The sequence below is a fragment of the Chiloscyllium plagiosum genome, chromosome 32 (genome assembly GCF_004010195.1).
Source record: "Chiloscyllium plagiosum isolate BGI_BamShark_2017 chromosome 32, ASM401019v2, whole genome shotgun sequence".
Taxonomy (NCBI): Eukaryota; Metazoa; Chordata; class Chondrichthyes; order Orectolobiformes; family Hemiscylliidae; genus Chiloscyllium; species Chiloscyllium plagiosum.
Genome location: NC_057741.1, coordinates 37,898,030 through 37,914,417, shown reverse-complemented (window position 1 = coordinate 37,914,417; position 16,388 = coordinate 37,898,030). Strand labels below are relative to the sequence as shown.

The 16,388-nt window shown below is 40.7% G+C and overlaps 1 protein-coding gene across 3 annotated transcripts in view; it reads left to right on the top strand.

Annotated features, from left to right (window-relative positions):
• The window catches only part of LOC122539510 (alcohol dehydrogenase class-3), a 22,940-nt gene extending 8,675 nt beyond the window's left edge, over positions 1–14,265 (top strand). For 2 of the 3 annotated variants that reach the window (XM_043674451.1, XM_043674452.1), the window contains exons 4-9: positions 849–936; positions 3,947–4,166; positions 6,948–7,208; positions 8,952–9,087; positions 11,777–11,915; positions 14,014–14,265. In XM_043674451.1, coding sequence (XP_043530386.1) covers positions 849–936; positions 3,947–4,166; positions 6,948–7,208; positions 8,952–9,087; positions 11,777–11,915; positions 14,014–14,038 — 869 coding nt within the window. In that variant the 3' untranslated portion in view covers positions 14,039–14,265. The remainder of the gene's footprint in view (positions 1–848; positions 937–3,946; positions 4,167–6,947; positions 7,209–8,951; positions 9,088–11,776; positions 11,916–14,013) is intronic. The other variant, XM_043674453.1, reaches the window with a different exon arrangement.
• The last annotated feature ends 2,123 nt before the right edge of the window (positions 14,266–16,388 follow it).

The following is a 16,388-nucleotide window of genomic DNA, read 5'->3' as shown; positions in this document are numbered from 1 at the left end:
CGCGCGTGCACACACACACACACACACACTATCCCGTTATCACACATATGCTTATCTAAGGACTGTTTAAATGCCCCTAATGTGGCTGAGTTAACTACATTGGCACGCAGGGCATTCCACATCTTTACCACTCTGAGTGAAGAACCTGCCTTTCACATCTGTCTTAAATCTATCATCCCTCAGTTTGCAGTTATGCCCCCTCGTATAAGCCGGTGTCATCATCCTAGGAAAAAGGCTGTTTCACTGTCCACCCTATCTAATCCTCTGAACATCCTGTACGTCTCTATTAAATACCCTCTTAGCCTCCTTCTCTCCAATGAGAATGGACCCAAGTCCCTCAGCCTTTCCTCATAAGACCTTCACTTCATACCAGGCAACATTTGGTAAGTCTCCTTTGCACCCTTTCCACTGCTTCCACATCCTTCCTGTAATGGGGCAACCAGAACTGTACAGAATATTCCAAGCCATCCCAGGAATCAATCAGGTAAACCTTTGTTGCACTCCCACCATAGACAGAACATCCTTCTTTGGATATGAAGACCAAAGCCACTCCCAGTACTGGCTTACAAGGCCCTGTACAATTGTAGCAAGACATCCCTGCTCCGTACTGAGTCCTCTCACTGTGAAGACCAACATATCATTTGCCTGCTAGACCTGCATGCTTAGAGTTTTGGGTCAGTGTATTAAAATGCTACAGAACCAAGTTAGGAAAATTAAATTAAGATGCTGAGAAGCTTCAATGTAACTGCTCAATGGCTGCTTTCTGTTCCTGTGATATGGTGGGAATACAAAATTGTGGCATGGTGACATTGGCTTTATCTAAATGTATGTTTTGTTTTGGTTACAAGGGGATCGAGTAATTCCACTTTACATCCCACAATGTGGGGAATGCAAGTTTTGCCTGAACCCCAACACCAATCTCTGCCAGAAGATCAGGTAGTGTTTTCTTGCTCTTTACTGTTTAAGTTGCAAAAATGAAATGCTTTTAAGTTGCCTTGCTCTAACTTGGTGGTTTCAAATGTTTCTGTGCAAGAAACAGCATTTGAATATTGGGGAGACCCTGTAAGTATTGGAACACTTCTGATTTAGTAGTTTGTAAACACTTTAAAAATAAAAGTTCCAGGCTGTTGGTCCGGCCAGTCTGTTTGAGTGTTTATATTCCACATGAACCTTCTTTTGATATAATTTCTCCATCTGCTCCTGCAGTATATCTTTAAATTCCTTTTTCCTCTCCTGTATTTATTTATCATTCCTCCAATTTATCCCCTTAGATTGTGGCTTATAAATTCTTCTAACGTTCAAGAAGACCCCTTTACTCCATGTAACGATGTACAAATTGACCGTCCCATCTTGGTCATGATGAATTTTATTTACAATCTGTAATCGGCCTCCATTTTCCACCATTTTGTGTGTATTTTATTTACTGTACTTTTGTTTATTAGTATTTGTGTGTAAAAGATCAAGCAGGTGCTTCATACTGTTGTAAAGAAATGTAAGAGGTTAAAATAAGCCTAGTGTTTTCAGGAACAGTTGGTGTTTTAAAGCAGTGATCATCTGGACTGGCATTTCACTTTTTTTTTAGGAGGGATTTTTGAAGCTTCAGAGATTGACCTGTGTGCGTATATTACCTATACTATTCACTTCAACCATGCTCTATGGTAGCAAGATCCACATTCTCACCCCACTGTAGATTTTAAAAGTTTATGCTCAACTTATTGTTATGATGGTAAAGAAGTACTGTACCTTTAAGAGAGTTGAAAAGCTAGCTAGGACAAAGCACACAGTGTCCTGAACAAGGTAATAATGTAACACTTGGTCAAATCAAATAGTGCAGCTGAGTTGCCATGATACAGAATCAATTTCAAATTTGGCCAATAAGTTTAAATTATGTTTCAAGATACCAAAATCTAATCAAACTTGAATTTATTATTTTGATAATATTGAAACCAATGTACAAACCTTGCATTGAAACCAATGAAACAATCCGATGTTTTGGGGTATAAAACCGGACATGTTAAACAGGTGGGGGAGAACTGCCAAGCCCCCACTGAGTACAGCTCTCTGAAAGGTTCGTGTCTATAAGAAATTTGTGCAGCAGAACATCGAAAAGACGATAGAGGAAAATCTGCAGAGGAAGATACGAAGAGAAGATTCAACAGCTGACTGGTTTTGAAAGTTGACTTTTGTTTTGTACATCTTAATTGGAATTTTTTTTTATCAAACTAATAATGAGAGGTAAAAGATAGAATTAAGGGAAAGGAGTTGGAAATAGTTGTTGGTTTTAATATTCTCTGTTGGACTTAAAAAACAAAGTTGTTAATTTTTACTTTAAATAGTGACCTCTGGGAATAGTTCTTTGCCTTGAATTTTACCAGATTACAGCTCTGGGTGAATCAATTGTGTTGTTGGTTTAAATTAGCAGAAGGGTTTACCCAGTGTCATAACATTATAAACATAAATATATTCTTTAAACCTGTTCAATTCCTTCATAATTTTCTAGACCCCTGTGTGCCACCAAATGGTCCTCTCTTCTCCAGAGAAAACCTCCCCAGCCTGTTTAGTCTTTCCTGATAACTGTGACCTCTTTGTGATCTTTGTGATATTGTGCATTAATCTTGTAGAAATCCTGTTTTTGAATTGTGTACAGCAACAGGAAAAATATGCTGAAAGGTTAACCAGCCGATACACATGTCCCAACTCTCAAGACTTTCTTTCATTGCTTCAAAGACAAAAGTCTGATGGGCCCTCTGAGATCTTGTGTTAGTGCCACTGGGGTTTGTACACAGACCCCGCTCCCATGGTTTAAAAAAAACCTCAGGGTTTCATTGACTTCTGAAATGACTGGTTTGTCAATGCCCAGCAGAGCAAGACTTGTTTGTGTAAACCCTTGGTTATTGGCTCTAAGCTGTCAAATTCCTTCATTGGTCTGATAAATTCTAATTCTGAATGTCATAAGATTGTTAGAATATGACATTGATACTTGTAGAAGATGAGATATTGTCACATTATGTTGCCAGCTTTAATATTTTACTGTTTTCAAGATTTGACATGTAAGTGTTGAAACTTTGAGTAGGAGCAGTATGTAAACTGTCATGGTGTTATGGAGTCCTTAACACCTCTAGCAGCCATGTGGCTCTACAGTCAGTCCTGTTTTCTGTTCTATCTCCACTGATCTGCACATTTATTTTTGTTGATTGTAAACATCCCATTTGTCACCAAGTCCCATCCAGACAGTGTCCTGTGATTTGGGTTGAATCCAGTTCTGGCAGTGTCTTAATTACAAAACTATAAAATTATAAACAATATAAAGTTTGAAACACCTGCCCCTCTGTAAATCTGTAACCTTTTCCTGTTCTGCGAACTTCTGAAAGTTTTTAACTTTAACAAGGGGTCAGTTAGACTCGAAACGTCAGCTCTTTTCTCTCCTTACAGATGCTGCCAGACCTGCTGAGATTTTCCAGCATTTTCTCTTTTGGTTTCTGAAATACCTGTACTGCTCCAATTCTGGCCCCTTATGCCTCCCTAGTCCTTAGACCACTCCCACCCTCTCAGTGGCTGTATCTTTTGAGAGTTCTGGAATCCCCCCTCTAACCCTCTCGTTTTAAAAGGCCCATTGAAAGCTGCTCTTTGACCTTATTGCAATTCACTCATCCCAATATCTCCTTGTGTGGCTCCATGTCAGATCTTTCTGTGATCGTCCTTTGATAGTGTCTCTGGACATTTACTCCGACTGAAATATGTTCTATGAAGGCAGTCCTCTGTTTTATATATTCTCTCTAAGTGAAATTTGTACGCTTCTAAAGTCAGATCCTGGAGAAGAATTTTTAAAAAGCATTTTTAATATTGATGAATTTTTGAAATGAGAGTAGTTTGATTGCATGCATGGGTTGTGAAAGTGACATGTTCTGAAGGTATTCTGAATGTTTGTCCATTTGTATCTCCTCAGGGTGACCCAGGGCCAGGGTTTGATGCCTGATAAGACCAGCCGATTTACCTGTAAGGGCCAGATGGTTTACCACTACATGGGAACTAGCACCTTCTCTGAATACACCGTTGTTGCAGATATCTCACTGGCTAAAATCGACAGTGCAGCTCCACTGGATAAAGTTTGTCTGTTGGGCTGTGGTATTTCCACTGGCTATGGTGCAGTTGTCAATACAGCCAAGGTAGATGTTTTGATTTCATCTGATCCATCTGTGATTTTTCTGGACAGTTTGTCTTGGGCATTCCCATGGGGTTGTGGATGGTTTGTTCCCACTCTCTGCTCTGAAGAGTTCTGGGATGGTTGAGCCCAGTGCGTGAACTACAGCCTCTGCCACATGTAAGGCAGCTGGTGGTTGATTGGTCAGGGAGATGGGCTGTTTGGAGACTTGTCAGCTGCCTCTGACACCTCCATTTGCTTCTGCACATTCCTGACAATGTCTGCCTGTGTTTGATGACTTCCCAAATGAACTTCCTCTAGTTCGACAGTCGTGGGCAGAGATTCCCATCAGATGATGAGTCTGTTTGACCTCTTCAGGTATTTCCTCAAAATGCTTAACACCCTGAATATCAAGGTCCTTTTCCAATTCAAGTTGTAGATATCAATATACCTCTGTGAAAACACGTTCATGGGATATGGGTATTTCTGCTGAGGCCAGCATTTATTACCCATTCCCAGCTACCCTTGAATTGAGTAACCTGCTGGGCCATTCCAGAAGCAATAAAGGGTCCACCTCTGTTTCACAGGTTTAGAGTCAAAGGGAGATCGGATTCTAAAGCTGGCAGATTTCCCTCCCAAAAGGACATACATGAATCCTAGAACAGGCAGGCCGAATGGTCCACGGGCGCCTCTTCCTACCCTATCGGCATAACTTTCAATTCCTTTTACCCTCATGTTTATTGAGCTTCCCTTGAAAAAGGATCTAGACTGTTTTCCCCCACTTCTGTTAATAGTGATACATTACACATGCTTACCAGTTACTCTTTGGTAGATGAGGTCGCTCCTGAATTTGTTTTTAACTGTATTTATTCTTTTGTTCTTAAGCTGTACTGAAGAATTGCAGTGTGTGTCGGTGTTGTCTTTGGATAAGACATTAAACTGAAGCCCCCATCTGCCTGTTCAGGTGGATCTCAGTGATTCCATGGCATAGTTATGAAGAGGAGGGTGGGAGTAATTTCCATTGTCCTTACTCCTATCTGTCTCTCGAGTAGTAACACGGGTATACAATTGTACCATTATCAGATGTGGGGCCTGCTGTCTGCAAATTAACTGTGGGAGGTCCTGGCATGAAAGGTTCTGTGTAGATGCATTTTATTTTTGCGTTACACCATTGCATTTACTCAATCATACTTTTCCCCATTAAAAGGACTTTTCTCTGGAACCAGATAACACTGGCTTGTTTACAGACTAGCTAAACATAAACTGTGGTCTGAAGTCCAAATTTATCTTGCATAATTGACTCCAATCTTATTTCAAAGTGCAGAGTTGTTTGATTTTTAAAAAAGGTTCTGACTAGAAATAGTTTTTCGTATGCTATTCATGATGAGGCTTTGTTTAATGATCCAAAATCATTTTACAGATTAGATTACAGATTACATTACAGTGTGGAAACAGGCCCTTCGGCCCAACAAGTCCACACCGACCCGCCGAAGCGAACCCACCCATACCCCTACATTTACCCCTTACCTAACACTACGGGCAATTTAGCATGGCCAATTCACCTGACCTGCACATCTTTGGACTGTGGGAGGAAACCGGAGCACACGGGGAGAACGTACAAACTCCACACAGTCAGTCGCCTGAGGCGGGAATTGAACCCGGGTCTCTGGCGCTGTGAGGCAACAGTGCTAACCACCGTGCCGCCCACTGTGCCGTTTTCAATTAAATTGTAACGTCAACCCAGTCTCAGTGTGGGTGGTACTGTAACCTTGAGTATCAGCAAGTCTTGGGTTAAATTTCCACAGTAGAGAATTAATAACCAAATCAAGTCTGACATTCCCAGTACACAGCTGAGGGGGTGAGAAGTGCCATTTCTGTTTGGATGACATATTAAACAGTGACTGTTCTTGCTGTCTCTGCTGGGACTATTTTGTGGAATGGGAAAGTTTGTTCCTGACCAATGTTAATCATCCAACAGAAGCTGATTACCTGCTCATTTTCACACTCCTTGTGGGAATTTGCTGCATCATTGACTGCAGGCCACTTGGGGATGTCCCGAAATTGAGGGGTCCTCTGTAAATGCAATTCTTCCTTTCATTATTTAGTGGATTGAGAGGCACACTTTAACTAGGTATGAACCATTTAGCAGAACCTGTCCAAAATTATTGACATGCTTGAGATGTTGGAAGCAGTGACTGCAATTAACATAATAGAATTGATTAATGGAAATTGAGTTCATGCCATTTGCCTGAATTATAAAGATTAGCATCCCATTGAAGGAATGGGCACTGTGTAATTGGAGTTTGGGTAGTGAACAAGTGAGATGTAAACTCGCAGTAGTTAAATCTAGGGACAATGTTCATAGGGCATTGCACCTACTCACTTGATTTATCTGGATCATGTTTAGCAGTTTGGTCCATGAGTGTCTTCTGTTTTGGGAAATTCAATCTTGTGGATTATTGTCCACAGTCCATTTGAATAAAATAGGATGGTGAGTTGAGGGGAAGTTTCTGGGTAGAGTCCGAAGTTCGTGTAAATTCCTCTGTCTGTTTAACTAACTGGCTTAGTTGTTACAAACACATCAAGCGCTGGAGAAACTCAGCAGTTCTGACAGCATTTGTGCTTAGAAACAGTGTCATCATTCTGAGACTGGTGTGACTTATTCAGAAGTTGAAGATTCTTGTCAGACTCGAAGCATTAACAGTTTCTGTCTCCACAGATGCTGTCAGATCTGTTCTATTTTGTTTCATGTTTCCAACATCCACGGTATTTTCACTCTGATGTGACTGTCTTTGTTCCACTGTAGGTTCATCCAGGCTCTACCTGTGCTGTGTTTGGACTGGGCGGAGTGGGTTTGGCAGCTATTATGGGATGTAAGGTCGCTGGTGCCACTCGGATCATTGGGGTTGATATCAACAAAGACAAGTTTGCAAAGGCTAAAGATTTTGGTGCAACCGAATTCGTCAACCCTAAGGATTATGAGAAACCCATTCAAGAAGTTCTGGTTGGATTAACAGACGGTGGTGTGGACTATTCCTTTGAGTGTATTGGTAATGTCATGACCATGGTGAGAGATGAATTTGTCTAGTAATTCCTGTTGCTTAATGCTGAATGTTAAACACACGCTGGCATTGTTTGTACGTGCGTTAAGATATCAGAGTATCATTCTACGTTACTGAGAGAAATTTGAGCAATGAGCCAAGTCTGACAGACTTATTTTGATGTTTTCAATTGACTGCCAGCCTTCATGGATTATTGAAAAGTGTTACTCCTCTTTTAGAAAATATGAGGAAAGATATCACCTGCAACACTTGAGGGTAGGCCGGGAAAATGTGTAATGTACTTTCAGTTCTAAGATTACAGCAAGGTTTTTATTGACCAGGAGTGGGCTGGTTGATGAAATATTCCAGATAGTCAAGAGGTTATGCATAACCGCAGTACACACTGACCGAGCGAAGCTTTGAGATATCAACATCCCTCTAAAATCTATGTAAAATATCAACAAACCACCTAAAATTAATGTTAAATAAACAGTGAGTAATAGAAATGTAATGCAGGGCCATATAAACATCACTGTTATACTTGTATTAAAGCATAGATCCTCAGACATGGTAGATAGCAATATTTGAGGTTTATAATGTTTGCCCATTTATCAAGAGTGCTGGTTGATAATGTGCCAGTTAAAACAAAGCTTACTGTTTACATGTTTATGTAAGCACCGGTAACTTCTATTTTTTTTAATAGAAAGTGGGATATGGGTGTCACTACTTGGTACAGCATGTAATGCCTGTCCCTTGTTGCTCTTGAGAAGGTGGTAGTGAGCTGCTGCCTTGAACTGCTGTAGTCCACAAGCTGTACATAGACCCTCAATGTTGTTAGGGAATTCCAGGATTTTGACCCAGCGACACTGAAGGAACAGCAATATATTTCCAAGTCAGGCTGGTGAGTGGCTTAGAGGGGAATGTGCAGTGGGTGGTGTTCCCATGTATCTGCTGCCTTTCTTCCTTCTAGATGGAAGTGGTTATGAGTTTGGAATAGGGTGCTACAGTAAAGCATCCCCCAGTTGGCTCACAGGATTTAACACGGAGTGATGGAAGAGATGCCATATTAATTTGTGTGACCAAAACCTTTCTCAAAAATCTTAAGGGTTCTTTTTTTAAAAAAGGAGGGGTGAAAAGTGGAGAGGCTTAGGATCCAGGTTGGAGCAATTAAAACTGGGCATTACACAAGAAGCTAGAAGTATTGCAGCACAAAGATCTCTGCTTGTAGACATGAGGAGGAGTGAGAGATTTCAGAGAAGGGGGAAGAGAAGTGAGGCGTGGGGAAGGAATTTCAGAGCAGCTAAAATCCAGGGATTGTATGAAAGCAAGTGGTCCTGTGTCTCACGTCTTGAATGGTTAAAATGCTCAATTGTAATCTCCAATCGCTCTGTGACATACCTTTTCCCCCAACTCAGTATTGGCTGCCCTCTGAGATTTCTGAGATACTCCAGTTCCAATATCCATCTCTCCACTGACAGCTGTACCTCCCCAGGTGTCTGGGCCCTAGACTCAAGTCCCTCTCTGCACCCCCTGACCTTTCAGGCTTTTGAATTACTTCTCAGACCAAGCTTATGGCCACTTGTCCAGAACTCTCCTGATGTGCCTGCAGTCATAGACATATACAGCATGGAAGCATTTACAGATATTTTAAAGATTCAAGTTGTAAATAATTGGAGATATTTCATCTATAAACTTGTTTGTTTTTCTTTCTCCTCATCGCTCCTCCTTTGATCCATCCTACAACAAAACAAATCCCTAACAACCTGCAGAGAGCTGCCCTTGAAGCGTGTCACAAGGGTTGGGGAACCAGTGTGATAATAGGGGTGGCACCTGGTGGACACGAAATTGCAACTCGGCCCTTCCAGCTGGTGACTGGTCGCACGTGGAAAGGAACAGCGTTTGGAGGTAAATACCATATTTGTAAGCCTCTAGAGGCTGAATGTATGCATTGAAGAGAGTTACAGTAAAAGTCCATTATAACATTGCAGTCTGAGACGTCAAACAGCATTGCTGAGAAAACTCTGTTTTCTATTACAAAATGAAGATATGCATAATTAACTCTCTTTTAGGGAGCCATGAAACCTTATGTGGTATGAACAAATTTGTGGTGCATTTAAACCATGTTATAAGGACTTTATAATTTCAGGAATGATTTAATGTGAAGTACACACTGATTCCTGGTGTGCCAGGTAGAATATGTGCACATCTGAGTGTAGAATAAAGAACAGGCGACAGACAGTCTGAGATACGATGTTCTTTATTACTAGTTTGTTCATGGAATTTGGACTTTGTAATTAATATCCCATTCCTGATGATGGACTAATGCCCGAAATGTCGATTCTGTTGCTCCTCAGATGCTGCCTGACCTGCTGTGCTTTTCCAGAACCCCACACTTGACTTTGTAGTTAATACCAATATTTATTTATTTTTTATTGCTTTGAAAAGGAATACAACAGCATGACGTACTTGGCCATCTCAGAGGATGTTTGAGTTAATTACAATGCTGTGGGTTTGAGTCACGTACAGAGCAGACTAAGATTTCAGTATAATTACATTTCAATACAGTGGAACTGGAAATTAACTTTTTAAGAAGGCAGTATCTATCTATGCTAAAATTTGAACTCCTAGGTAGAGCAGCTTTTGTGAATGGGGATATTGTGCTGGATAGTTAAGATACAATTTCACAAATGTTAAATCTTCCATGAACCAGCAGCGCAACAAAATCTGTTGTGGCTATACAGGACATTGGTTAGACCACTTTTTGGAGTACTGCTTGCAATCCTAGTCCCCTTCTTATCTGAAGCATGTTGTGAAACTTGAAAGGGTTCTGAAAACATTTACCAGGATGTTGCCAGGGGTGGACAGTTTGAACTATAGGGAGAGGCTGAACAGGCTGGGACTGTTTTCCCTGGAGCATCGAAGGCTGGGGGTGACTTTATAGAGGTTTTTAAAGTCATGAGGGGATGGATAGAGTGAATAGACAAGGTCTTTTCCCCGGTGTAGAGGGGAAAGATTCAAAAGGGAGTTAAGGGGCAACTTCTTCAGAGGGTGGTGTGTGTATGGAATGAGCTGCCAGAGGAACTGGTGGAGGCTGACACAATTACAACATTTTAAGGACTCTGGCGAGGTACATGAATAAGGGTTTAGAGGGATATGGGCCAAGTGCTGGCAAATGGGACTAGATTAATGTGGGATATCTGGTTGGCATGGATGTGTTGGACTGAAGCTGTGCTGTAAAGCTCAGTGACTCTAACCTACTCATCAGCTCGGAAGATGTGCTTTTGTTTGTTATTTTGAATTTAGATTAGCATTGTTACTATCTGCATTCTGGACTCTATCATTGACCAAATACTGAACTGGACTAGCCTTAAACACTGTGGCAACAGAGACTGAGAATTGTTCTCAAGGTAACTCACCTCCTAACTCCCCAAAGCCTTCCACTATTTACATGCACAAGTCAAGAGTATCAGGCATGTGAAAGTGTGCTCTCCCTTGCCAGGAAAAGTGCATCTCCAATAATACTGAAAAAGTTCAACGGCATCCAGGACATAGTAGCCTATTTGATTGGTATCCCATTCAAGACTTTAAATATTCATTCACTCTGTCCACCACTGATGCTCAGTAGCAGCAGTGTGTACCATCTACGAGATACACTGCAGAAATTCACCAAAGATCTGCAGACAGCACCTTCCAAAACCATGACCACTTCCATCTCTAAGGACAAAGGCAACAAATATATAATACCACCCCCCCTGCAAACTCCCCTCCAAACCACTCACCATCCTAATTTGGAAATGTATTCCTTCAGTGTTATTGGGTCAAAATCTTGGAATTCCCAGATGGACTGCAGCTAACCATCGCCTTCTCTCGGACAATTTAGGGATAGGTTTTAAAAAAAAAGTTGGTATAACCAGTGATTTTTTTAAAAATTCATAATTCATTGAATTTTAAAAGATTCTGTGAGGAAAGTAGAGATCCAGTGGTAATGTCACTGGACTAGTAATCCAGAACCTCGAGCTAATATCTTGGGAAAATTTGAATAGCTGATGCTTGAATTTAATTTAAATAAAAGGTAGTCTAACGGTGATTTTTGTAGCCACTTTTCAAAAGCTATCTGGATCGGAATCATTAAAGGCAAGGACATCTACCATCTTTACCTGGTCTGGCCCACATATGACTCTAGAGCCAAAGTAATGTTGTTACCTTTCAACTGCTCTCTGGGGCTGTTGACCCAGCTAGGAATCTATACTTTCCATAAATATTAAAAAAAAATAATTTTTCACATAACCAAGTTTGTCATCAACTTCAAGACGTTATGACCCACACTCCAAGGTTGCTTGTTTGTCACTGGGAGAAAATACATTTTTGTTTTGAAGATGTGTAGTTAAAGATCAGGAGGCTATGCTGGCTCCCTGCAAAAGCTATTCAATTAGTACCATTTTGCCTTCAGATCTGCAGATTTCTCCTTTTCTTTTGAGGAATCTATCCCATACCCTTTTGAAAATCAAATTGGCTTCCACCATCTCTTCAATCAGTGCAATGCAAATCCCATGTAAAGGTTCCACTAATCCCATTTGCCCTTTGTACTGTGCAGGATGGAAGAGTGTGGAGAGTGTGCCGAAGCTTGTGCAAGAATACATGGCTAAAAAAATAAAGGTGGATGAGTTTATAACTCAAACGCTCCCTTTTGACAAGATCAATGAGGCTTTTGAACTGATGCACACTGGGAAGAGGTAATTTAATTTTTGTTTTCATTTTTACTTTATTAGTTGGCATAGAGGTAATTTTGTCCAAAATTACTCAGGCTAAAAGTAATTATTGAGTAAAAACAGATGATGCTGGAAATACCTGACCAGTCTTGTCTTATTACCACTCCTTTTTGAATTCACATCATCCCTTTTGCCTTTTAATCTCTTATGTTGTCTACCCCATTGTGGTCCTCCACTCCCTTCTTGTTTAAAACTTGCATCTCTCTATGGTTCTGATGCCAGGTCATCAGTCTCAAACTTGTTTTTGTGTCTCATTAGATGTTGCCTGATGTGAATAATTTCAGCATTTTCTATATTTTTTTTATTTTCTGATTTCCAGCCTCTGTCATATTTTGGTTATGAATGTAGAAATGGGATCAGGCTGCTAATCGTACTTTACTTTTCTGTGATTAAAGGCAGTCAGCATGGCTTTGTGAGGGGCAGGTCATGTCTGACAAATCTTGAGTTCTTTTGAGGAGGTGACAAGACAGGTCGAGAAGTGGATGTGGTGTATATGGACTTCAGCAAGGAGTTTAACCTGGATAAATGCGAAGTGATGCATTTTGGAAGGTCGAACTCAAATGCTGAATACAAGGTAAAAGACAGGATTTTTGGCAGTGTGGAGGAACAGAGGGATCTTGGTGTGCAAATACATAGATCCCTCAAAGTTGCCACCCAAGTGGATAGGGTTGTTAAGAAATCATATGGTATTTTGGCTTTCATTAACAGGGGTATTGAGTTTAAGAACTGCGAGGTTTTGCTGCAGCTCTACAAGTCCTTGGTGACACCACACTTGGAATATTGTGTCCAGTTCTGGTCGCCCTACTATAGGAATGATACAGAGGCTTTGGAGAGGGTGCAAAGAAGGTTTACCAGGATGCTGCCTGGACTGCCTTTTGAAGAAAGGTTGAATAAGCTCTGACTTTTCTCTTTAGAGAGAAGGAGAAAGAGAAGTGACCTGATCGAGGTATACAAGGTAATGAGAGATATGGATAGTCAATAGCCAGACGTTTCCCCAGGATAGGAGTGACTGGCACGAGGGGTCATAGTTTGAAGATATTCAGGGAAAGATATAGAGGAGACGTCAGAGGTAGGTTCTTTATGCAGAGAGTTGTGAATGCATGGAATGCATTGCCAGTGGTGCTGGTGGAAGCAGAGTCATTAGGGACATTTAAGCGACTGCTGGACATGAACATAGATAGCAGTGAATTGAGGTGTGTATAGGTTAAGGTACTATATTTTACATTAGAATTAAACCTCGGCACAACATCGTGGGCCAAAGGGCCTGTTCTGTGCTGTACTTTATGTTCTAAATAAAACAAAGTTTAACACTGATTAAACTCCCACAGAGGCGAAGTATTCATTAAATCAGAATGAATCTACTTTTCTATGCACTTTGCTGAATGGACTGGCCTTGGATTTCTCTCTGCTTCTCCCAGAAAGCCAACATACCTGGCACCAGATTAAAACAAAGGCTGTCTATGCATAGGGTACAGCAGGCTACAGAAGATGTTTACAATGTGATGGAAGGTTGGTTGACACTGTACAGCACAGGAGGCAGCCATTCAGCCCATTGAATCTCCTTTGAGGAGCAATCCACTTCGTCTCACTCACCTGCTACTCCCCCATAACTCTGCAGTTTAAAACAAGGAGTCAGGTCATTTGGCTCTTTAAGCCAGCTGTACCATTCAACATGATCATGGTTGATCCTTTATCTCAATACATATATTCCTTGATGCTTTTAATATCTAAACATTTATCTGTTTCTTAAATATACTGGAATGACCATGTCTCCCCATGTTGACCACCCTCGATGTAGAGAATAGTTGAACCAATCTCTCCTCGTTCCAATATCAGCCCAGTGTACCTTTGCTGCACTCCCTCACTGACTGGTATATACTCTCCGCGCGGGAGTCACCGTACTTGAACTCTATTTAAAATATTTATCCGTTGCATGCTTAACATTTTAACTTGGGAAAATTCAGGAGTTGAAAGCAAATGTTATGCAACTTAAATTTAAAGATTGTACTCTCCTTGTTCATTTTGTGATGAACTTATTAACTTTCTTTCTTTTTTCAAAAAGCATTCGAAGTGTCCTGTTGTTTTGAAGCTGATGTCAGTGCGCCAGTGCCTTACCTGTCCGGTGAAATCTTCAAGTTGAATAGTTTCAAAAATTGCTTCAGAAGAACTTTGATTTTGTTAGCATTTTCATAAAATCTAATTGTGATCTGTTTCTAAAAAAAAAAGCTTTTTAATGAGTTCATTGTTGCTTACTTATTTTCTGGACCATTTTCCATATTAAACTAGTGTGAAAATAAAATGTTTTCTTGTTCTATCAGAGTATTGAGCTGAGTGATTTGAGCCTCAAAACAGAGGTGCCTTCTTTTAATTATGGAATAGTGTGGATTAATGAGGGTCTTAAAGTCCCATTTTAGAATGTGATGACCACAATGTGTCATAATTCAACCAGTTTGAATGTGTTAAATAAAATTAATTCCCCCCCCTGCCCAAAACCAAACCTGTCACAGTGATCCAAACTGCAGTCAGTGACCCAATTCCTACTAATGAGGTGGTTCAATGCATTGACCATCAACCACCTAGTATGCATCCTTATCATTTAAACCTGAAACATTAAGGCAAGCAAAGGTATCACAAACACATATCAAATATTTTGTAGAAAAGGTTTTATAAAACAGATCCCAAGGATGGCATGACTTCTCAGGGGTTTTTAATTTAATCTTTCAACAGATTTGGGTGTCACTGGTATGTTTACTGGTTCCCCAGGTAGTCTGGGGTTCCTGAATTTCAAAGTTAAATTTACAGCCATTTTGACGAGAATCATAGAGAAGGAAACAAGCCCGTCAGCACAACTTGTTCATACTGATCAGTTTTCTGAAACTGAACTGGTCCCATTGGCCTGCATTTGGCCCATATCCCTCTAAACCTTTCCTATCCATGTATCTGTCCAGATGTCTTTTAAATGCTGTGGTTGTACCTGCATCTACCACTTCCTCCATATGTCCCTCCAATCCCTTTTACAACCTATGACTTAAGGTTTTGGACTCCCTTGAGGAATCCATCTTGGCTATTCAACTTGACGATGCCCCTCATGATTTTATAACCCTCTATAAAGTTATCTCACAGCCTCTGATGCTCAAGGGAAAAAAACTGACTATCCACTCTCTCCTTATAACTCAAACCTTGGTTCCAACACAAGTCAAGGTAAAATCCTTAAATTGTTCTGCAGCTTTTACAGTTCACTAACCTCCTTCCTGTAGCAGGGCAACTAGAACTGTATGCAGCACTCCAAGTGTGGCCGTACTAATGTCTTGCTCAACTCCCTGTATTCAATGCTATGAGTGATGAAGGCAAGCATGCCAAATGCCTTCACACTTTGTCTCCTTGTGATGCCACTTTCAAGGAACTATGTAACTGCACCCTGGGTCTCTTTGTCCAGCAACACTCCCAGTCCTACCCTGGGCTGTCTTACTGAAATGCAACATCTGCCATTCCTCAGCCCAGTAATCAAGATCCCATTGTACTCTTAGGAAATCTTCTTCACTGTCCAGTACACCACCTATTTTGATGTCATCTACAAACTTACTAACCTAGCCTCCTTTATTCTCATCCAAATCGTTTTAATAAATGATGAACAGCAGTGAACCCAGCACTGATCCTGCAACACACCACTGGTCAGAGAGCACTAGTCTGAACAACTCTCGACCACCATCCTCTCTCCTACTGTCAAGCTAATTTTGTATCCAATTGCTGGCTTTCCCTGGATCCCATGTGATCTAACATTACAAAGTGGTCTATCCTGCAGAACCTTGTCTAAGGCCTAGCTAAAATTCATGCAGACTTTGTCTGTAGCTCTGCCTTTATCTGCTTGGCCACCTCTTCCAAAAAAAAACAAATTTCAGATGCAACTTTCTATGCACAAAGCTATGCTGAGTGTTACTAATCAGTTCTTGGCTTTCTAAATGTAGGCAGATCTAGTCTCTCAGAATCCCCTTCCAACATCTTACCCCCACTGACATTACACCTAATGGTCAGTAGTTCATTGGCTTTTCCTTGCACCCTTTCTGAAATAACGGCACATTAGCCACCCTCCAGTCTTTATAATAAAAGCTGACCACAGTTTCTTGAAACAGAAATTGCTCAAAATCAGATATCATCCAGGCCAAGCCATCTAAAGGACTGCTGAATCAGGTGACGAAGAGCCACATCCTGCAACATTACACCAATTAAAAGAATCTTCACATAACCTGTAGGAACAAGTCTTTGAACAGAAGCCATTGAAGGAATTTAAACTGATTTAACCTTCTCAATTCAGAAAGCAAGCAATTGTTGGAGGTTTTGTATGTAGCTTTTCTTATTTAAAGATGTAAATTAGTGACTACTAATTAGTTTAACTTGCAGCAATAGTTGAGTAAAAAATTAACCTTTCATCTTGGTTAA